The sequence below is a fragment of the Calonectris borealis genome, chromosome 13 (assembly GCF_964195595.1).
Source record: "Calonectris borealis chromosome 13, bCalBor7.hap1.2, whole genome shotgun sequence".
NCBI classification, from domain to species: domain Eukaryota; kingdom Metazoa; phylum Chordata; class Aves; order Procellariiformes; family Procellariidae; genus Calonectris; species Calonectris borealis.
Genome location: NC_134324.1, coordinates 23,941,676 through 23,964,050, shown reverse-complemented (window position 1 = coordinate 23,964,050; position 22,375 = coordinate 23,941,676). Strand labels below are relative to the sequence as shown.

The following is a 22,375-nucleotide window of genomic DNA, read 5'->3' as shown; positions in this document are numbered from 1 at the left end:
CTGAAGTGTTGCAGTAGCACAACTCGTGCTGTCCCAAGGTTATTACCATGAGTATTTGGACAGGACGTCTAGGTGTACTTTAGCAATTAAATGTGTTTGAGCTTGAATACCGCCAGTCGTTACAGGGCTTCCATAACCAAAAGCGTTTTCATTTTTAGTGATGTTTTCCTTCTGTTTTCACAGATTTGCACCGCGGAAGTGGAAGTTCTCATGACTCGGCTGCAGAACACATTCAGGCAGGAGCTGAGTGGGGTTGGGGCCAGCCTAGAGAAAAGGTGGAAGTTTTGTGGCTTTGATGGACTGAAAATGACTTGAGCTTTGACTTAACACTGAAAACAGCAGCAGGATATGTACGCCAAGAAAACGTGGGATGCCTCTTACCTCTGTTCATGATGATTATCTTGCACGCATCACAGACTCGGGTGGTATAATATGTAAGTGAAACTTTAAGTCCAGAGCAGCACTGGAAGAAACTTCAAGTTCTCTAGCTTCTCTGATCAGTTATTTGTTAACGGACAAGTGCTGTTCAATATATTTTGTGAAAAAAGTTCATGTCTGACATTTTTAAGCCCAGCGTGTTGCCTATATGTTTTGCCAATGTTTTATGTGTTTTGTGTGCCCAAATCTCTCATCCTGTACCTTCTTTTTACTGGTAGGAACAGCTATAGACTGTCCTCTGAAGCAAAAACAAAGAGGCATTTTCTGGTTTCTAGAACCACCAAAAGGAAAAAAAAAAGTCGTTTTTTTAGACATTTCTATGATTAAAAACTGAGGCATGTTTAAACAGAAGAAGATTTAGATGGCTCAAAGTTCTCTGAGTCAAACAATTGATTCTTTTTCATGCCATTTTCTCTACTAATGGTTTAACAGTTAAGCTAAGATGAAGGCAGTGTCACTAGGAGCCGAGTGCGATTCTGGCAGTGACACTGGTGGTCTGTGCGTTGCAGAGTCAGTCTGTAAATTTTTTACATGGGAAGGGTATTTAATTTTCTATTGATCTGGGTGGAGCAGAGAGCCTACATCAGACCTCTATTTTAGTAATGGCTTACCACCAAATTTCTCCACCCACTTTGCTTTGGAGACCAAGCTTCTGGAAGTGCTACAAACAGCACAGACTTTTCTCCTGAATCTTCCCAAAGGCTGTTGCTCGTCTTCTCAGTAAATGCCAGGCTCCTCCCCAACGCTCTGCAGAAGGTTAGTACGATGTAGGGTAAAACGCCTCGGCCCATCGATCCAGCCTGTCCAGGTCCCCCTGCAGAGCCTTCCCACCCTCCAGCAGGTCAACACTCCCGCCCAGCTTGGTGGTGTCTGCAACCTTACCAAGGGAGCACTCGATCCCCTCGTCCAGATCGTTGATAGATATTGAACAGAACTGGCCCCAAAACTGTACGTACAGGGCTACCCCACCGCCTCTCCTTCCTTGCCTGTCCCTTCTGAAGGGTTTGTGGCCATCCACTGCAGCACTCCAGTTGTGTGTCAGCCCGCCAGCTTTCCGTGACGGCGACTATATAATAGTCCTCTGGCTGCACAATGGCTTCCAGCTCCTCCTGTTTGTTGCCCATGCTTCACTTCAGCTGGGCTATTGATCCTGCCACCTTTTTTGGGGGAGAAGCCCTAATTCCTACGTGACTGTTCTTAGGTGCTTCTTCGGTTTCTAACACATGAACAACCCTTGTGTTTTTGCTGCTGTGTGGATCTCCATCCCCTGCCCACACTGAGATGGCAAAGGTGCTGCACCAGTTAGTACAGGGACATTTCAAACGTGCTCAGCACATTGTGGAGCAGACGGAGGGACCTTGCTAACACACGCCTGAAACATTGGCGTGCCGCCCCCAGGCTTTATCCCTTCCCCCCTTCAGATCTAGGTTAAAGCTCTTTCAACGAGCCCTGCCAGCTCCTGTGCAAAGACTCTTTTCCCCCTTTGGGACAGGTGTACCCCGACTGCTGCCAGCAGGCCTGGGGCTGTGTGAACCGGCCCGTGATCAAAACCCCCAGGCTCGGAGCCAGGTATGGATCTGCTGGCTCTTCTGTTTCTTCCCTCATCATTCCCTGCAACTGGAGGGACAGAGGAGAACGCTGCTTGTGCTCCCGATCCCTTAACCAGCTGTCCCAAGGCCCTGAAGTCTCTCTTGATTGCCCTCAGACTTCTTATTGCGACTTCATCGCTGCCTACCTGAGAAACCAATAATGGATAATAATCCGAGGGCCCTGCCAGAATAGGAAGTTTTCTCTTCACATCTTTAACCCGGGCCCCAGGAAGCAGACTTCCCTGAGAAGTGGGTCCGGTCGGCATCTTGGGCCTTCTGTTCCCTTCAGCAGGGAGTCTCCTACGACAATGACCCGTCTCTTTTTCTTTATGGAAGCAGTTTTGACGCAGGGCGTAGGCCGACTTAACCCTGGCAGCTCCTCCGAGCTAGGTGAACCATCGTCCTCGTCGTTCGGTTCCGCTTGCAGAGCCCCGTGCCTGTCATGCAAGGGCACCCGGGCAGGTGGGGCGGTCACGGAGGAGACGTGCCTGCTGCGCCGGGCAGGAACTTGTCACCATTCCCCCCATCCCTTCATCACCGCGTTCAGCCAGGCGGAGAGAGGACAGGGTAGTCTGTGTTCAGCAGAGACCTCTCCTTAGGAAAATCAGGAAAGAAGCTTTAGGAAACTGGGCGGTTTTAGAGCTCGAAGGGCAGACATGGTCGGGGCACCCAGGAGTCAGGAAAGGCATGTCCTTACTCTATCCAGAGGAGATCAGCTGGATGAGCGGGGCGCGGTGGCTGGATTTAACCTAAAATGTGGAAGCTAATGCAGCAGAAGGGCTCGTTATGCTCCAGTCCTCCCGAGTGTCGGCTGCGGCACGCGGGGTGGGAGTCGTGATTTGGACAGGCCGTCTCGGCCAGCAAGAGACCCATCCTGTGGGAGCTGGTGTAGCTGGGGGGAGCTCCTCTGAGGTGTGGCTGGGACTGTCTTCTGCAGCTTCATGGTGGACCAGGCAGGTGGTTCTGTGGGGCAGCAGGAGGGCGTGGAGCTGGGACCTACAGAGCGATGGCTGTGCTGTAAAAGCAAGAAAGGGCCGGATGAGTCCTGGGTCCTGCTTCTTCCCCTCTCCAGGCTTTCTTTACCAAGGCCCTTCCAGAGGGCCTGAGGTTTCCCTGAAACCTTGTGTGCTCTTTGCCACCAGGAGAAATCTGTTCTGCCATTGGGCTCCATGGACAGTGAGGAGGGAAGTGGGATGCCACTGCAGGTGCCAAACCCACTCTGTCTCCAGAGAGGGCTCTGGCAGTGGGTGCCTCCGGGAGCTGGAGGAGCTGGCAAGGGCCAGGCACCGGGAATGGGTGAAAGGAACCTTTCTGTTGGGACCAGGCTGCCCGCTCTCCTTGCTCCTGACACTGGAGGCTTGCTACGCTGGAAGCAGATGAAAACCCTTCTAAAGAAATGTTCTGAATGGTTGTGTCGCTGCAGGTGAACATTGTATTTTTAAGGAATAAACTTTTTTTAATGGGCAAATCTTGGCCCTGCTGCTTTCTTTTCCTCACCTAGCTTACATTGCCTGCTGCAGGAAAGGAGGTGCTCCATCCCAAGTCCTCTGCCAACACGGGGCTTCACTGTCCTTGTAGTAAATTTCCAGAGCATTCAAAAATATGAGGCCAGCAGGTGATCAGTGGTAAACAGCTACGAAACGCTCCCTGCTTCCTCTCCAGCCTCTTCTGATGTTTTACTCAACAGGCACTGAATTCAAGGTCCGTGACCTCCTCCTTTCTTCAAAGCAGATGGAGTTTGCTAATTATGGCAATGTTTGGGGTGGACGCCTGGTGCAGCACAGCAACACCAGTTTACCCTTGGTGACAAAGACCGGCAGCGAGGCGATGCACGAATGGGAGCTCAGCAGCCTCCACAAAGGTGCAACAGCCTGCAACGGGGGTTCCCATGCAATGGCTGCACGTTTTGGAGGACGCCGCAAGCCTGGCTGCGGCCTCTCAAAACGCAGCTGCTGCGGGGAAGGAAGCAAGTTGGCTGGTGGCAACCAGTGTCTGCTGGATCAGGAGATGCTGAGATCCCTCGGGCAGTGGCAGAGCCAGGTCCCAAATGAACAGGAGGTGTCCAGTTTAAAAGGGAGCCTGCAGGTAGCCCAGACCCTCCTGGAGAAAGATGCTCTGGAGATACGAGGGCCGGGATGGGATGGGTCATGGTGTGGCATCCGAGCGCTAGCCGAACATCCTGAGGGACTGCAGTGCCCCGGGGGGTAGGAGCCAGGAATCGCCTCGCACTCATTAGTGAGCGTGGAGAACGTCCCGGGGTTCGTAGTGCTGCAGGGAAGCTGGTGCTAGCAATCCCACGGGGGGCAGGAGGGCCACCAGTAAGCGGACATCCCATCCAGGGCTCTGCCTGGCGCCAGGCTGGCAGCTGCAGCTGTCGAGGGGCAGCCGAGTCCTCGGGGGGCTGGGGGACCCTTTGCTGAGAGGAAAGCTACCCTGTTAGCATCAGCAGCAGGGAGACAAGTCCTAGATCAGGCTGTCACCCAGTGCCCTGACCTGGCGTGCATCTCAGTGGGCAAGCCTGGAGCAAAGGCAGGGGCTGCAGATGTTTCCCTTCTCTTTGGGCGTGGGAGCAGAGATGGTCCTTCATTAAACCTCATGCTGGCAGTCACTCTCTTCCGCACTGCTCGCGGGCCCCCGCAGAGCAGTCACTGGGTGGGTTCCTGGGGCTCTGCACCATGTCCTCAGCTCAGCTTGTCCCCAGCCGTGGCTGCACCCTATCATCAAGGTGTCATGGACCGGGAGCCTGGCTGCGGTCCCTGAGGTGCTCGTGAGCGTGAAAGGAGGTGCCAGTTTTGGGTGTTAACATGCCTATCTTGCAGGTTGCTGGAGATCTGTAAGGCTCTCTGGGGTCTGGAACCCCCACAATGCATGGTACAAGGTGCTAGCTGTACCTCTATCCCGCCAGGTCTGTGAGCTCCTCACCCCAGAGCTTTGCAGGGACCTCCTGCGGTCCCTCAGACCCTCAGATCGTGGATGCGGAGGGCAGCCGTGTGCCTGGCCCAGCCTGCCCGTGCCTGACCGCACTGGAGACGTGGCCACTGTGAAGATGCTGTGATGGAGCAGTTGAGAGGTCTGCACGGAGAGCCAAGGTGAAAACCATCCGCTGGCCCTCACCGACCAGCGCCCAGGCAGCAAACTTCCCTTTCAGGTTTCATCTGCCGGAACAGCGGGTGCTTCGGTGGGTGTCCTGGGTACTGATAGACGAGAGTGGGGACAGAGGAGATGGACTGAGCAATGATCGATCCCCTGCCAAGGCACAAACTCCGTCAGGCGTGGGAAGTGCTGATCCTTCCCATCTAACCCTGCCCTTTCTCTCCACACGATGTTTCTGGCTCCCATTTCTTTTGGCAGAAAATTCACATTCTCATCACCCCTCTCCTCCCCTCGGCCGCGTTCAGCTGCAGCGTCTCCTCTCCGTCACTTCTCCGCTTCTTCTCCCGCCAGCAGGCAGGGAAGGTTCTCCCACCCGCTCTGCGGGCTGCGCGGGACACGGTGGAGACGCTGCTTTGAAAACCATCGTCTTGAAGGAAGAGAAGAGAGCCCAGGCTGCCGCTGGTCGTGCTGCGAGAAGAAAACGAGGAAGGTAAATGTCAGCTCTGTGTTCCAGCTGGGAAGAGGGTGACTTTGCTGCTGAAAATGGGGGAGCAACTGCAGCTCCCTGGGAATAGAGCTGCAGCCTTTCCCATGAGATTTCCTTAAATAAGCCCTAGTCCCAAAATTAAGCAGGGAAAGTCATTGCAGAGAGGAAGGGCCATGTTCACGCTCCCAGCGAAAGGCATTTCTGTTTTCGGGTTAGTAAGATTCCTTCTTGGGCATCCCCCTCTGAAGGAGGATTTGCCGTACTCTGGCTGTTGCCCCCGCTGCGTATTGGCGTTTTCCTCCTTGCAGGGAGCACCGGCGCCTGCCCAGGCTGGAGCATCACCCATCTCGGGCAGGGACACCCACCCACTGCTGCGCTGCCGTCGGGGACTTTGGAGTTGTCGGCGCTGGTCCCCATCTAGCTTGCTCCCATGAGCATAAATACACGCTTGGTGCGAGAAGTAAGGCCAGGTTTTTCGGGGTGAAGAGTTGAAGCAGGAGTTTATCAGAAAGCTAGGGATGGTGGCATTTTATAGGGCTATTCCCATAGCGCTTACGGTAGGGCCAGATAAGCAGCAGCTTGCCCTGACTTCTCCTTCCTGCTTTCCCTCTGTTCTGCTCCCTCTCTAATCGGGTTTCCTCCTCCTCGCCCAAGGCAGCCGCGTCCTCCGTGACTCGGCTCCCACCATCCCTCCCGCTCAGGCAGGGGCTGTGGATGTGGGCCCTGCCCGGGGCTGTGAGCTTCGCCTGCAGAGAGGTAATTTCCTTCAGTGCGTCTGTCTCGGGGGCTTGTCTGCCCATCCGCAGCACCCGCCGGCAGCAGAGCTGCTCCCGTCCTGCCCGGAGGCCCCTGCGCAGGCACCGCTTCTGCTCGTCCCTCATTTCTGGGGTGGCAGAAGCACGTGAGCTGTTGCGGGCAAGCGCAGATGTTCTTGCCTGTCAAAGCCAACATCTTATCTGTGCCCCCTTCTCCCACCCAGGCTCTCCCAGGGGAGCTCATGTCCCAGGATCTCCGTTTGCAAAGCTTGCTAGGACCAGTTAGTTATTTTAGTTTAAGACTGGGCTCTTACATGCAGCCCTGTTGAGACAGCAAATAAAATACATTCCTAAAGGGCTGCTTCTTCCTTCTACAGATTTTTTTTTTTCCCCTGCAGGATGAAAGTTATAAAAAGCCGTGTATTGCATTCAAGGCTGACGGCTGAGCTTGCCTTGGGGGGAGCGTGTGGAGGGGCAGAAAGCTGAGGGGCGGCCCAAGCAAGCTGCAGATCCTAAAGAACACTCCTGATGTTGTTTAATAATTTAATAATGAAAAAACCCTTTTTCGAGCGAGACATGAATGCCTCCGTGGGCTGTGCTTCACCTAAGATTTAAGTGGGTGTTGTGACTCTCTGGCCCCTTTGCTAACGCATCCCCTGGGCTCCAGTCCCCGGGGGGTCGGTGCTGTGTCTGGCCGGCGGCAGGACGAGCTGCCATGTAAGCAGGATTGCGCCAGCCCTTCCTGGGTGATTTACCCCGAGCCCCGTATGAGACCGTCGTGGGCACCCGGGTACCCCAGTTTTGATTGTCCCGAGGTGTTGAGCTGTGCCAGGCGGCTTGGCTATGCTGCAGCTCACGTTTGTCCCCACGTCCATGCTGAGGCACGTAGTTTTTGTAGTAAATGTCAAATGTTTGAAGAATATTTTTGTCTTTCTGAGAGGAAAGCTATCCTGTTAGCATCAGCAGCAGCGAGACAAGTCCTAGATCAGGCTGTCACCCAGTGCCCTGACCTGGCGCGCATCTCAGTGGGCAAGCCTGGAGCAAAGGCAGGGGCTGCAGATGTTTCCCTTCTCTTTGGGCGTGGGAGCAGAATTCCCTTTTTGGTGTGCCCTTCTGGGGAGTTCATAACAACTCTTTTTTTTTTTATTATTTATGTAACTTTCTAAATATCTGTACTCTGACCACATCTTTTCTGTGCGCATGCTGATAGCCTTGGTCCTTTCTTCCGTTTACTGCTGCTTTTTGCTCTTTGGACCGTGGCTGGGCGCGCTGGGTGCCAGGGAGGCGGCGCGGGCTGCGGGGGGCTGGGGGCAGGAGGAGCAGCCGCAGCCCCTGCGCCCTCGGCACCGGAGCGGGCGCCCAGGTTAGTGCGGGGCGAGGAGCCGGGTCCCTGCGCGGCCTCTCCAGGAGGCTGCAGACAACAGCGAGAGCTCCCCGAAGACGCGGGAGAGGGGATGGGGCGTTTGGCCGTGACCTGCGTGGGGCTGTGGGCTGCAGTCCAGCCTGTGCTGGGGGTAAGGGTGGGGGTGAGGCTTCGGCAGCGCTGCTCGGTGCTGGAAGTGTCGGATTTACACGAGATGAAGCTCAGCGTTAAGTATTAAATTAAGAAAGAAACCTATTTAAAATAGGGGGAAAAGGCAGAGAAGAAAAGCTTGTGAATAAAAGGGGCTGTAAATCTTATTTAGCGGGATGCGCGCTGCTTTTTAGGTTTTAGAAATTTTTTATGACTGAAAAAACCAAAACCCCAAAGCTTTCTTCTCTTCACCCACCCTGGAGGGAAACCGCTACAGCCACCTTCCCGCAGGGTGGGAAGCGCCTGTCCAGCCTCTCCCCGCCCGACGGAGCTGTAGGAGGAGAGAGGGAGCGGCAGCGTCGCGCAGCCCCGCGCCCAGCAGCGGCCGACGGCCAGCCCGAGCCCCAGCCCGAGCCGCCCAGGGCTCTCGCCGGAGGTCACCGCTCCCAGTCACTCCCTGCCTCCGCATCCAGCACCTGCGGGGTGTGGGCGAGGGAGAGGAGGCCTTGCGTCTGCACAGCATCCTCCGAAGACCGGCCCGAGGCTGGTGCCGGGTCCCGAGGCTGGTGCCGGGTCCCGAGGCTGGTGCCGGGTCCCGAGGCTGGTGCCGGGTCCCAAGCCCCTCCACCCAGAGCCCCCGGTTTGGTTGCGCTGAGCTGCAGCCCGGGAGCAGCCTTCGGCTGATGGGCGTGGAGGTGGCTGCTGGGACCTGTTAACATAAGGCCAAAAGGTTCGGGCCCCCTGCCTCGGCAGAGGTCGCTGGAGGGCAGGGGCAGAGCAGGTCTGGAGGGAGCTGGGAGATGCTCGGGCTGCTGCAGCAGCCGGGAGGAGCTTTTCCTTAGGTGCCGCTTGGCAGGGGCGCAGGAGGGCGAAGAAAGTCCAGTCTGAATGTGCCCAGAGCCGATCCCAGCGTAGCCGCCCCTGCCTGCAGCTGAGGGTGAGGTCTGCGGGCGCACCCTGAGGGCGCGCAGGGATGGAGCCCCTGGCTCCCTGAGTTTGTTGTTTGCTGAGCAGCTCCCCGGGGGCAGGAGGCGCGCGTTAGATGAGGAGTCGGACGAGCAGGGTGAAGCGCTGCTTACTGCGGTTTCCCTCGCACGAGTCTTTGTTGCGCTTTGGAAGACGTTGTGCCTTCTAGGTTTGGTGAGGAGGGGGTCGGACGTGCCTCCATCCTGACTTCGCTGACATGGAGCGTGGTCTCGAGGCTGATGCCAGCCTGGAACTATATTCCCATGGTGAAGAATGGCCAAGTCCCAGCATCAGGACCACAGTCCCCACTCCGGCTAGCCAGGATGTGCCCCGTCTGGTGTACGTGAGCCTGATGGTGTTGGGCTTCATGTGAGAACAGATGGCAGCTGGAATTGGCCAGGGAGCTCTCTGCCAAGCACTGGGGTGCCTCAGGGAGCCTGTGGGGTCTTGGGAGCCAGGGCTGAGGTCCCCCACGTACTCCTGATGCCTCCAAGGCCTTTGTTTGGAAGGTCAAAGTGAGATGTGTGGCTGGGGCACCTACAGATCAGCTGGCTCTTCGGAGAGGAGAAAGAGGGCCAAGTGTCTCCCGCCCTTGCAAAGACACCCTGTGGCATTTTCAGCAGCTTCTCTCCTAAAGCAACGTGCTCCTGACTCTTCTTTATTTTTATATGTATATGTTTTTCAGCGGACCTTTATCTCAGCTCTTCTGCCGGGACAAAGCACCAAAATGCAGCCTGTGCCCCTGCACAGCCTTTCGGAGTTGGAAAGAGCCAGTCTGCAAGAGATTGCTCTCTACCAGCTGCAGGAGAAGCTGCTTGTTGGAGATCTCAGCCTGGCCAAAGGTAGAGGAATGGAGAGGACGGCTGCTGCTGAGGGAGGGCCGAGGTCTGAGCCATTATTGCTGCTCGTCCCCACGCCTGCACTTCATAACATGGGATGATGGTTATGGAAAGACGTTTGTGACACATTTTGGTCCATTTTATTTTTTGTTCCCTGCTTTGATCTGAGCCTCGAAGGCTTAATCAGCCTTTTGAGGAGGGTTTGTGTGTCCGTAGGAGTGTGAGAATATGACCTTGCCTGTTGTCTGCCTCTGCTCCCCCTAATCCAAACCAGATGCAATATGACTTGGCAAGGTCTTCCACTGGGACTATCTTAATGCCGTTGGGATGGGACAAGCTTTGCTTCTTGGATTAATGGCCAGCACAAAGTCCTGATGCTGGGGTGAGGCTTATGCAAGGCTAGAAGATGAGCTACTGAAATTAATGAGCAGATAAATACAGAAGCTCCACAGGGACTGAGCTCCTCTGTCCTGGCCTACATAGACATACAGGCATGGTCTGGGTTCCCACAGCTGCCTGCGTCCCCCAACGCCCACACATCTGACCAAGCACGGTGAGCTGGGGATCAGCTGACTCCTTCCCAAATGCACCCGTTACTCAGGAGTGGACAGACCGCCTTGAAATGCCTCCTCTGCCCTGGGCCGTATTTTGGCATCCCAGCAGGGCAGGAGGAGCCTGCAGCTCACCAGCCCGCGGGTCGCGTGGTACCAGCAGCGCGGGTGCAAGGGGAGCTCGGGGGTCCCCAGCCCCACCACCCGCTCGCAGCAGGGCTGTCGCCAGCACCAGCCCAGGGCAGCTGGGGCTGGGACCTCCCGAGGATGGAGCCTTCCATCTCTGGGGACCTGTCCAGGGAAGGAGCATTTCCTAATGCCCAGCCTCATACTGGACAGCAAGTACTTACTCGGGGCGACATCCAGGTTTGGTTTCCTGTCTTAATTAATATTTGGAAGATTTCATGCAATGAAATGGCTTCAAGAAGAGTAAAAGGGAGAAAGCTCCCCTCTCATTCCCAGAACTCCCAGTTGCCCCAGGGCTGCAGCACCAGCCACCACAGGCTGCCTTTAAGTCCCTGGGGGACTCTGACCACAAACATCCTGGTTCCTTTTCTTTTTTTTTATTCTGAGCTGTTGTGATCCCATTTTCAGAGGTAGCCTGCAGCAGTAGCTTCTCTGGGGAACACTGCAGTGTGAAAAAAGAAAAAAGAAAAGTATTTCCTTCCGTTCTGTTAAGTGTGCTGCATTTTGTCCGATGGGCTCCTCTCTTCCTGCGGGATAAGTGCAGGGGACTGCAAAGTCCTGATCGCATGCTGGTGTGTATTTTGGACATCACTCTCATGCTTACCTGGTTTTTGAAGGAAGCACTTGCTGTCGGGGATTCCCTCCTTCCTTTTGTCCATCTTCGTATCCTTTAGATTTCTGCCTGCTAACTGCTCTTTTTGCAGTTAGTTGGCTGGCAGTCAATGTAAGATGCTGAGGATTAGCTATGAAACTATTGCACTTGCAACACCATTTTCCTATCCCAGCATTTTAAAGGGAAGTTCATAATGTTTGGAAATGCCTGAATTTGGGCTGCACGGTCTCCATTTGGGTCCATCCACTCGTCTGTACTTGCTCCCCAATATCTACCCACGTGAAATTCCTGCCTCCTTTAATAAACAGCCATTGCACGGTTATTATTTTCTTCAAGAAAAAGGTGTTCAGCACCTCTTTTAATCCTTAGATACCTAGACGATGAGGATCACGGGGCGTGCATCTCCTTGTGAACCATCCTTTGGGGCAACCTTCAGCTCTGATACCCTCTGGGCTGCTCTTTTCCTTCCGAGAGTCCTTACCTGATTCAATCCCAACAAACTTCTGCAGGATCTCAGTCCTTACAGCAAACAGCCTCCTTCAGGATGACCCTCCTGAGCAAACACGTCGTGGGCACTACATCTCATTTTGGCCAAGTCTGCAGGAACCAGTCTGGGGTTCGAGCAGGAGTTGACCGAGAAAGATGAAATCTTTGAAGGATGCAGAGCATCAAGCTTGCTGTAATGCATCTCAGCGAAAAGAAGTTGTCATCTCCTAGGTTTGCAGTGGATGACATGCGTTACTCTGTCATGGAGATACCGGCTCAGGCTTTCTGGGCAGAGGGGCCCTGATGGTTTCTTTGCCGTCTGCTGCCTCATGGTTTGTTTCCCTTAGAAACATCTGCACAGCGTCGGGGTGGAGAGCAATGCTGATGCTCAGCCTCAGCACGTTGTGTCACCCCTCCTAACTCTATGCTGAAACTGGAGTTTTGCTGGCCTTTTGTTGCCTTAGCTGGGTGGGTTTTGTCTCCAGGTTGTTCTTCATCTTCCTGTTATCTGGTCATTTGAATGAAACAACACATATGGTGCTGCAGAATAATTCATGTAGGCTTCTCTTTTATGCACATGTTGCTCATACCAACTTTCATAGCTTTCTTCTAAATCTTACAAAATAACCCAAACAATTGTATAAGCTGTTTCCAGGAAGAGAATTCCTCAGGAATACGGAGCACAAGCCAGAATAGGGCGATGTGTCCTGGGAGGATTTAGGGTGGGCAGTGAATGGGTTTTCAGTTCATTGCTGCTGAGTGCTGTCCCTGGGTGTGCAACGGGGCTTGCCTCTCTGGGACCAGTGCGGGTGTCTGGTGGTACGTGTTTTGTCTAACTTTATTTGGCTGTGCTCTGTAGAACATTCACAAAAGCTTTTCTGGGGCTGTATTCCTTTTTCCAGTGTCGAGACCAGACCTCTGAGGATGCATTAGTGCAGCTTTCTGAGTCATTAAGTAATTGCTAGGACATCATCATTAATACAGAGTCGTGTATAACACGGACGCAGAATTCACAGGTGGCCAGCACAGTTTGAAGCCACAGCCTTTGGAGAGCTGAAGTTTTTCCGCGGCTCTCCACGTGTGAGAAGCCATTTGCTGGCGGCTGGTCTTGGCCACTCTCCGCAGTCTCCCAGCACGTCCCGTGCACAGGCGGCCTTGGGTAGCTCTTGCAGCACCAGGCCTTTCCTCCGACGGGGCATGGCAAGCTAGGAGGCCACCAGAAAGATCAGCTGCCGTTCATTTTCACTCTCCTCTGTAACACCGGTTCGTTTGCCGGCTGCCTGACGGTTCATAGGCACTAACCTGCACTTCTTGCGTTGCTGGGTTACACCTCTGGATAGTGAGGTAGCGGTAAGCCCTGATGGAGAGGGGTTTACAGGGCTGTGGTCTGAGCCAGGTGGGGTGAATCCCACAGCTGGGGTGTCTTTAACGCCATGGTTTGGTGCCATGGGACCCGCCAGTCCAGGTGCCGGGGTGTGGAGGGGTCCCTTCCTCCGCTTTGGGAGGACGGTGGCCTGTCTCTGGGGCTGTTTCCCCCAGGTGGCTGATGCCCACCGTGCCATCCCACGTGGCCTCGGGCATCCTCGCTGGGCCGCGGCCACGTCAGGCCTGCAGCGTCCCTCTGCCCGCCGGAGGTGCCTGCGGCCGTGCTCTGCCTGCGAGGGTGCGGCAAGGCAGGTGTCTTTAAGGGGAGACCGTACTAGAACACCCTAATGACGCAGAACCTTTGCTTTCTTTTCTCCTCATAGCTGGACCTAAAGGCAGTAAATCTATCCGCCAGAAACTGGAGAGCTTTTCAAAGGAGAAGAAAGGTGAGCAGCCTCCCTCTTACCAGGTTTTGGTCGCTGCTCTCAAAGGGAATTGGTGATTTTTGATGGGGCTGAGCTGAGGGGTGCCCACGTTCAGCAGGGTGCTTTGTCCCGTGTTGTCTTGCTGTTCTCCAGAGCGGGTGTGACGGTACGGGCACAATCCTGAGAGAGTCTGGAAGGGCTGCAAATGTCTGTGGAGGAAATGTGTGTGCGTGTGAACGTGCATTTGTAAAGATGTACACAAATGAGTGTTGCTATTCGTAGAGCGGGGAGCAGGAGGGGACAGGGCATGCAAGGGCACTGAGAGTTACAGGACTGCCGTCCTGGATTCAAGCTACAGATCTCCCTGTCATGTATTGAATCGGTTTTACACGTTGTCCTCTTCACTCTCCCAGTTACCTTTACGGTATCCTGGTATTCCCCTCTGTCGGTTAATTATTTTATCCAGGCGTGCACGCGTGCCCCTGGCAGCTGGGCTGTGCTAGTGCAGCTCCCTCTTGATTTTCCTGGTAGCGATACTTTTCCCTTTCTCCCATGTTTTTCCCTAGACTGCTCTCCTCAGACTTTTGGGATCCCACTCTTCCAAGTCATCGCCCATGACCGTGCCTACAAGCAACTGCAGGAAGCGGTGAAGAAGAGCCGCCGGCTCTGCCTGGAGGTGGAAGCGACAGTGACGAGATTTCGGGCTCAGAGGCAGAAGAGGTCCCCGATGGGCAGGACCCTGGTACCCTGCGGGGTCTTCCCGGAGGAGCCGCTTTCCTCAACTTTTCTGGACAACAGCTCCTGGAGCCAGCGAAGGGTACGATTGCAAAAATGGGCTGCGCTGCGATGGTGCTGCAGGCTGGGGGAGGCTCTGACTTCGGCAATGCATATGGATTCCCAGGGTCTTTTCTTAATGAATGTGAGTTATTTGTGCTGCATGCTGGGTCCTCTGCTCCATCTCAGGGGGCAATGTCCGTGGACTCCATCACTGACCTGAGTGACAACACGTCCAAGCTGCTGGAGGCACTGCAGTTGTCACACCCCCACGAGCTGGATCCACGGAGAAGCCTGGGCAAGAAAAAGATGTTGAGCCTCAACCCCATCACCTGGCAGGTGCCGCGGATTGTGGACAGATGTTGCAGACACATTGAAACGCACGGTAAATGCGCGTGTCTCCCCAGCCAGGTGGCCCGTCCCACAGTAGGTTGGTAAAACCCATCACACGTGGTGGGCTGGGGCGTTCTGGCCCGGGCGTTCCCCAGGACGGGAGGAGGCAGCTGATCCCTGGGGCAGGCGTGCTCCCGAAAAGCCCCCTGGGGAGAGTCCTCTGGGCTGGGTGTAGCATCTGGGCTGAGAAGCGAATGTCACTGTGCCTATCAGTGACCCATCTCCTGGCGCGCCCTGGCCTCGCCTCCCCTGCAAAGCCAGCATCTAGCTCAGGGTGGTGTACGGGTGAGTTCTCCTCCCTGACCCACAGACAGTCAACCCCAGAAAATCTTACGGCTCCAAACCCTTTCTTTTTACCCCCCCTGCCAGGAGCAGGGAAGGACGCGCTGCCTCGCGTGCAGTGCCAGAGAACACTTCCGTGGTGTTGAGGTGCTCCAAGGACTAGTCGGGGCGGCAGGGGGCTGTGGAAACGCAGAGCACTAACCTGTCTGTCTCCCAGGTCTCCAAACGGTGGGCATCTTCCGGGTTGGGAGCTCCAAGAAGAGAGTTCAGCAGGTAAAGTGAGACATTGACTGCGTCCTCTGTAGCAGTACCGCATCCAAAGGACAGGTGCTTCTGTGGGTGGGGAATGAATAAAGCAGACGTTGACGTGGAGAGGTCTCACAGGCACATGCTGGGTCACAGACAACCTGTAGCCTGCTGCTGGGTCCTTCTCCCAGCCTTGGAGAGCAGGCTTCATCTCTCCAAGCTGCCTTTAAAGGATGAGCCTCCATCCCCAGTTCAGAGCCCCCTCTGGGCTCCCCTCACCAGCCAGCAGCTCCCTCTGGTCCTGTGGCCCATCTCTGGCAGGAGCAGGCTCTGGGGCTCTGGCATGCCTTCTCTGGGGGTGCCCTGCTTCAGGGGGACCTTGGGTAGCCAACCCTCCTGTCCTGCCATTGCAGTAGCTCTGTACAGCGACAGTGCCTGGCAGCGTGACTTGTGTAAAGAGGAAGAACTGACTGTCGCTTTTATTCTTCTCCTTTCTTCCATCTTTAAGCTGAGGGAAGAGTTTGACCGAGGACTGGATGTTTTCTTGGATGAGCATCAAAGCGTTCATGATGTGGCCGCTCTGCTCAAAGAGTTTCTTCGGGACATGCCGGACTCACTGATTCCCAGAGAGCTCTACGCAGCCTTCCTCAGCACAGCCTGTGAGTACCCGGGGTGCATTGTTCTCACTCTGCACCGTCCACCCACCACGTTTGGTTTTGTAAGGGAAAAAAGGGAATTAACTAATTAACGGGCACTAATTAACGGGCTGCTCTCTGCCTAGCCATGGAGGGCCCGGCGCAGCTGGCCGCCCTCCAGCTGCTGCTCTTCCTGCTGCCCCCCTGCCACAGCGACACGCTGCACCGGCTCCTGCGGTTCCTCGGCGAGGTGGCCCGGCACGCCGAGAGCTCCTGGGGCCCCGACGGCCAGGAGGTAAGGCTGGCCCAAAGGGGTCGACTGCACGAAGAAGGGGGTGCGCAAACTTCGTTGGTTAAAGCCAGGCAGAGCTTCTTGCAAGCCTGGGTGAATCCTCTGGCAAAACCAAATTGCTGATGAATCTCCTTGTCCATGGCAGGTCTGGGTTGCTCTCAGTCCAGCTAAGTGATTTTCTGGGTTGCAGGAACCCCAGAGAGACCCGGCTGTGTGTCTGTAGGCAGCGCAAGGGGCATTGTTTGTGCACTAATTCTGTTTTTCCACCTCCAACTTTCGTGAAGGACTTATCATCATGCGTTGAGGTTGATTTTGGTTTCTCTGGACAATTCGAGCTCTAAGTCTCTCGGTGATTCAAAGAGACAGGTTTTCTCCCATATTGTAAGACGACATAGAAATATTGGTTGCTACCTTCTGGTACGGGTCATGAAAGCGAGGTAGGTGGGAATGGAGGCCCTGATGCCAGGAGGGGGTGAGCACGTGCTCCAGCACCACAAACCCTCCGTGCTGGCCCTGCCACCAGCTCGGAAAGGACCAAACTGGACCCAGATCAACACCCCAGCCTCACTCAGCAGCTTGTGTTCCTCTTCTGGGGTGGGTGAGGCTATCCTGGGACATCTCATGCAGGTGCATCTATAATCTGCAATTCCCTTTTGTGCTTGCTTGCTAGATTCCTGGGAATAAAATGACTGTTTCAAACTTGGCCACAGTCTTTGGTCCCAACATCCTTCGGAAAGAGAAGCCTGGGGAGAAAGACGCTGGTGCCATGAACTTTGAAGACAGCACTGCCATCATACTGGTGCTCCAGAGGTTGATTGAGCACTACCAGACCTTGTTCATGGTAGGTGAGGCTTTCTCAGGGCAGCTTCCCTAGACCTTTCCTTCCCCTCTGAATGCTTTTCTAACGGCAGCAGAAGGAAGGACGTATTCACAGCCCAGTGAGCAGCAGGTGACTCGAGTCGGCTTCTGGAAATGTGGTTCATTCCTCATGCCAGGTGTAAATATTAATTTGGGATGGCTCGTTACTGGCATCATAAAGGCAGAGCTGAGGGTCATGCCATGGACAGGTCCCGTCTTCTCTGTCGCTTTCCACCCCGGCGATGTCTGACCGAGCTTTTTGGGACAGGAAACAACTGAGCAACAGCAACTGCACCTCGGCACTGTTTCTCCCCTAAAGTCCCAGTGAGGGGGGAAAGAAGAGGAAAAAAACGGGAGACCCTAGAAGAGGGAAGGAGCTGGAAGGCGATGGCGTGGGGTGGAGATGCCACAGCCTCGGGCAGATGCGGGGAGGTTGTAACAGTGGGGAGAGCTGGTGAGGGCGGTGAAAGGTGGGATCACTTCAGGTCGACTCTTCAGTGGATGATTTGGACCATCAGTGTGAGGCAGGGAGTGCTCATCCTGTCCCAGAGGATGCATCAACCTGGGGTTCCCAAACGCATCTTTTAGAGTCACGTAAAGGTTCGTATGGGAAGAGGCCTCTGGAGCGTCCAGACCAACTGGATCAGGGCTCACTTCAAAGCTAGATCAGGGCTGCGTCCAGCTGGCGTTTACTTTATTTCCAAGGATGGAGAGCTCTGACCTCTCTGGGTCCTATCCCAGGGCTGCACCACCCTTAGGGGAAGAATTTTCTCCTTGTCAGAAGTGCCCCTGCTGCAGCTCGTCCCCGCTGCGCCTCGGTCTGTGCCCGGGCACCTCTAGGAAGAGTCTGGCTCCATCCTCTCTCCACCCGCCCGTGGGCACTTGCAGGCAGCAGTAAGAGCCTCCTGCATCTTCTCCTGGCCGAATCCTGCTCTGCATGGTCGTCCAGGTGGACTTCAAGCCTCCACTGTTGCACTCTCCGCTCTGCCCTGCTGCAGCGTGGGTGCCAGGGAGGCATGACAGAGTGGGGACGCCCCTCCAGGCTCCGTGCTTCTCCTTACCTCTGTGGGAGATGCTGGGGGAGAAGGACAGAGCGGTGCAGTGCGGTACCTGAGCAAAGCGGGGTTGCTCGGTGCAGGCTCGGAGGTGGGTACGGTGGTTGAGCAGGAGAGCCCTGCGGGTATGCAGCAAGGTGCCATCCCCAGCACCACGGGTGCTCCTGTGGGCCTGGGCACTCTGAAGCGGTCCCGAGGGATGGAGGTAGGTAGGCACCATGCAGTCACATAGCCCCCTCCTTGGGGACAAACCCAGTGGAGGCTGTGCAGCTGTTTCGAAACCCCGGCAGAAACTCCCTGGATCAGCAAGAGCATACACTGAGCAGTCCTCCTGGCCCTGGTTTTAGGACAGGACCTGGGAAATTCCCGAGAAGTACCAGAAATGTCCATTTCCTACAGGTCTGTGGGAATGTGACGTCTCAGGTCCCCCAAAAGCCTTGTAGCAGTTGTCAGGTCTACAGGGAGCCAAAGGACCGGGGATAGCGTGGGAAAAGCAGGGGCTGAGGTCCTGCTCAGACCCCGGGAGGTGTGTGGGGCGTGACCCCAGCACAGCGGGTCTGTGGGCACCTATTGGCCTGCAGTCCTTTTGCTGTCCTTGGCTGCCTCTGCCCGTCTTCCGCCAGAGAGGAGAGGTGCCACGAGCGAGCGTGTCTGTGTATCCCTCCCAGGTCTCTCCAGAAATGCAACGCGACGTCCTAAGGAGGCTATTTCAGACAGACCCCGATGTCATCGACTACCTTTTGCGCAGGAAGTTCAAGGCCGTGCCGTAAGTCCCCGCGAGGCGCAGTGCTGCTGGGGGGCACCTCGCTGCACGGGGGCAAAGCCTCCCGCAGCGACGCTCACCGCGCTGCTGGCAAGACGGACAAATCCTGCTGATCTTTCTGCGCATCCTTCCTGGTCCTTCCACCACTTTCCGTCATGAACTCCAGCTAAAATCCTTCACTTCTGTGCTAACACCTAACAGCTGAAACACCCCAGCTTTTCTGTCCCTTGGAGCTCCCTATTCTCCTTTTTTCCTCCCCAGCCTGTGCCGCGCACTCTCCTTTACCCAGACCTGCCCTGCATCAGAACCCCTCCACTGCACCCATCTTTCTGGGTGCGTACCTGCACAGCTCTTGTCCTGCTGCACCCCCAGACCCTCCGCTGCTCCAGCCTCTCAGCATCACACACGGATGCCTGCTCCATTTTCAGCTCCATCACCAGCCTCCTCCAAATTTTCTTCACCCTTGGTGTTGTCCGCATTTCTGTGCATTTTTTGCCTGTCCTGGGCACATCTGTGTGCGCGGGTGTCCGTGCCTGTGACTGCCAGCCATGTCTGTACATCTGCTTTTTGGCTGCAAGACAGGATGGTCCCATAGAGGCTCAGAATTTGAGCTCACGCCCTTCCCTGTGATTAGAGGGTGGGTAAAAGGGCCTTGTGTCCCATGATCTGCGCCCGCGATCATGGCACGTGGCACAGGAGGTATCTCGCTCCCCTGTGGTCTGAAGCAGGGCGTGCTCGGCAGCCTTCGGTCTCCTTCAGAGCTGGTGACTCCTTCAGCAAACGTGGGCTGTCCTGCGCGAAGTGGTTTCCCGGCCCACAGATCTTACGAGTCATCTCTGCTACTGTTCCTTGTCTGTCTTCACCTGCCTTTTGGGACTGTCCAAAGAGAAGCAAATCTTCGGGGTCACTGCTAGCGGCCATTCGGGCAATGGAAGCAGTTTGCAAATAGCATCTCTCTCGCTTTTTGTTTTACTTTCTTAGGAGCACAGAGAGTGAGGATTCACCAGAGGAGCATGCTCCATCCCCGCTGCCTGGTCGGACCCGCACCCTGGAGAGCGGCTCGGTCTCGTCAGAGTTGTACAGCAACGTCTCATTCCTAAACCTGGACGTCAGCATTTAGCAAGCCTGGTCCCTGCCCTCTGCACTGCCTTCTGTCGACAGAACTGGGCAACCTTTCCCCAGCAAAAACAAGTCCGCTGTCCCCCTTTGGAGGAGTGGAGAAGTGAAAGGAGTATGAGTGCTTGTGGGAGCATCTTTGCTACCAGTAGACGTGCCAAGTTGTTCTGGTGCAGGCAGACCCACAGCAGGAGAGGCGTTTGCAGGTTGCCAGCAGAAAAGCTTTCCCCGTGTGGGTTTGTTGCTAGATGGCAACCAAGAAACCCGTGTGCGTGTGCAGTGGCTGTGCGTGCACGGTTGTGTCGGCAGCGGCGTGCGAAGGGGCGCGTGCTCTGGGAGCCAGGCAGAAAGCGTCTGCTGCAGCCTGCTTGCAGGGCTGCCCGCTGCCCTGCCCTCGGCGCGCGCTGCCCCTGCCATCCGCTGCTTCACAGGAGCTCGGGGCAGGACATTTCTCGGCTCGGGGCGAGCAGCGCACTGGGTGGCAGCGCAGGCGGGGACTGCAGGGTGGCTTCCTGGCGTCCCTGCCTGCGGGGGACAGCCTCTCCCCTCCGGATGGCCACCAGCCCCGTGCACTGGGACAGCGAACTGGTGCAGACTGGGGAGCAGCGGGCAGGTGTCTGACAGCCGTGCCATGCTCGGCGGACGGGACTCGGAGGTCCAAACTGGACGCTGTCCGGTGTACCTCCAGACGTCTGCTGGGCTCTGGTGGGGCTGGCTGCCTGCAGGGACGGGGGGAGCGGCAGCCTGGGCTGGGACCCCTGCGCCCACAGGGAGGAGACCGGCCCGAGACAGAAGTGGATGGGGAGTGTTAGCAGGGCAGAGGGTGGAAAATGCAGTTCGGCTTTGTGCAGTTGTGCTTTGGGATCCTATTCACCGTGTGTTGTTGTATCACAGGCTTGTGCGGAGGGAGAGCTCTCTTGGAGCTACAGGAAAGCCCGTGGAGCTAAAGCAACAGCACCATCACTGCAAAGAGACCCTGGCCGGCCGTTCAGAATGAATCACAGCTTTCTTCTTTCTTTGAACCCGGGTTTCAAACTGCTCGTTTTATAGACCGAAAACACTGTATCGACCCCAAAATGCCTGGCTGGTGTAGTAAGAGGGAACAATATACTCTGAGGATTATAAACTTCAATTTTCCTTGAGTTAATATTCAGTAAATAGACCTTCTAATGTATTTTACAGATTATGGTGTCTTTTCATGATCTTTGGCTGAGAAATGCCTGGTTTGGTTTGTTCCTACTGCTCAGGCATTGGAAGTCACTGCCAGTTACCTGCAAAGGTACATTTCTAGCTGATCTGGCAGAATGAAAGTTATCAGCAAATATTTTCCGTTGTTTTCTTTCCATTTACTCTGCGGACATGGCCTGGCAGCCCCGTACTCAGTAACCCCCGTGGGCTGGGTTGTCCCTGGGTGAAACAGCGGCGTAGGGAGGGGTGCTCTGGACAGCCGTCCCCAGGCAGCTCCGGGCGCGCTGGTCCAGCACACGGAGCCACAGCCAGCACGACGGAGGGCAAAAGGTTGGTGCATGTGGAAGGGAAAGTCAAAGACAAAGAGACAGCAAAAGAGGTGTCTGTGAATTTTCCATGCAACATTTTTGTCTTTCCTCTGTCTTCTGAGATCACGTAATTTATAATCTCTTGGCTTGAAATGTCAATTGTCACGTTCACAGCTGAGATCTCACTTCCAAGGAAATGCAGGTGAAGAGTGCCGAGGAGAGGGCAGGCAGGTGGGAAGCTGGTAAGGATGTGATGGGAGGAGAACTGGTGCCCAGAGGAGTACTGGTGTAGAGAACTAGGGCAGATGGGTAGGGGAGGAAGGTGGGTGACGCTGGAGAGCAGCAGGGCAGAAAGAAGACGGGAATGCGCTATACCAGGATTTTTTAGTGTTGGGGGCAGATGGATCTGGTGTCACAGCTCCTCTTGTTTGGACTACCTGAAATCAGCTGCAAATCCATGACTTCTATTCTGGAGAAACCAAGAAATACACACTGATGATTACAGAGGTGCTTATTCTCCATGAATCGTGGCAAAAATGTCTGGCTTTATAACTCAGGGCACAGAGAGTTTGGTTTTGCAGCTGCTTCCTTTTGTTGCTCTGTAGGTCTCCATCCATCTGTCATTTTGGGTTGTATTTAGACAGCAGAGTTTCTCACGTGTGATAGAAATGTCTGTTCCACGACGGATTTAATCGTCCGGTTTCTCGTATGACTGAAACTCCCCCAAACTCAACCTTAGCAGAGAATTGATGGAAATTTCTCTCCGTAGAAGTTCCCAGCCCATCGCTATGAGCTCCTCGTCACAGCTGCTGTACACTGATGTGTGGGCATGGTTCCTCTTCTGTTGTTGTTGTTTAAAATGTTTCTGTTTACACTGGCATGTTGGGTAGAAGCTGGAGGACTTGACACCCCTTCCCCTCCCAAAAGTGGCTGAAAAATAAGAGTACTTCTGAAAACAAAACCAGGCTGGAGAGTTTGGCAGAACCGCGGCTCAGGGAGGACAAGGAGGGGATGTTTAAAGGAGGACCGAAGCTCCATCAGTCGTTCGCTCCGTGTGGGTTTTCCTACGTTCACATCCAGAGTCGGTCCACGGATGAGAGGTGGAATGGGGAATCGCAGCCGGAGCCGGCGCCCTGGGAAGCTTTGGGCTGGCAGGGTG

General features: G+C 55.3%; 2 protein-coding genes across 7 annotated transcripts in view; both read left to right on the top strand.

Moving 5' to 3' along the window:
- Positions 1-5,074, top strand: part of ENOX2 (ecto-NOX disulfide-thiol exchanger 2) — a 55,038-nt gene extending 49,964 nt beyond the window's left edge. For 2 of the 6 annotated variants that reach the window (XM_075162618.1, XM_075162619.1), the window contains one exon: positions 184-3,694. In XM_075162618.1, the coding sequence (XP_075018719.1) occupies positions 184-315 (132 nt within the window). In that variant the 3' untranslated portion in view covers positions 316-3,694. Of the gene's footprint in view, positions 1-183; positions 3,695-4,932 lie in introns of those variants that run through there. The other 4 variants (XM_075162616.1, XM_075162615.1, XR_012675648.1 and 1 more) reach the window with 3 other exon arrangements.
- Positions 5,074-22,375, top strand: ARHGAP36 (Rho GTPase activating protein 36). Its single transcript, XM_075162620.1, has 12 exons — positions 5,074-5,205; positions 5,379-5,610; positions 9,527-9,683; positions 13,265-13,327; positions 13,873-14,123; positions 14,270-14,465; positions 14,973-15,028; positions 15,510-15,660; positions 15,783-15,931; positions 16,599-16,769; positions 18,510-18,607; positions 19,586-22,375. The coding sequence occupies exons 3-12, from the start codon at positions 9,569-9,571 to the stop codon at positions 19,722-19,724; spliced, it is 1,389 nt and encodes a 462-aa protein (XP_075018721.1). The 5' UTR covers positions 5,074-5,205; positions 5,379-5,610; positions 9,527-9,568; the 3' UTR covers positions 19,725-22,375.

Excerpts from the sequence above, each read along its gene's own strand:
- ARHGAP36 (XM_075162620.1), top strand. The coding sequence starts at position 9,569 with ATGCAGCCTGTGCCCCTGCACAGCCTTTCGGAGTTGGAAAGAGCCAGT. Across the intron at positions 14,466-14,972 it reads CAGACACATTGAAACGCACG|GTCTCCAAACGGTGGGCATC; the intron begins GTAAATGCGCGT and ends TCTGTCTCCCAG. Across the intron at positions 15,932-16,598 it reads GGGGCCCCGACGGCCAGGAG|ATTCCTGGGAATAAAATGAC; the intron begins GTAAGGCTGGCC and ends CTTGCTTGCTAG.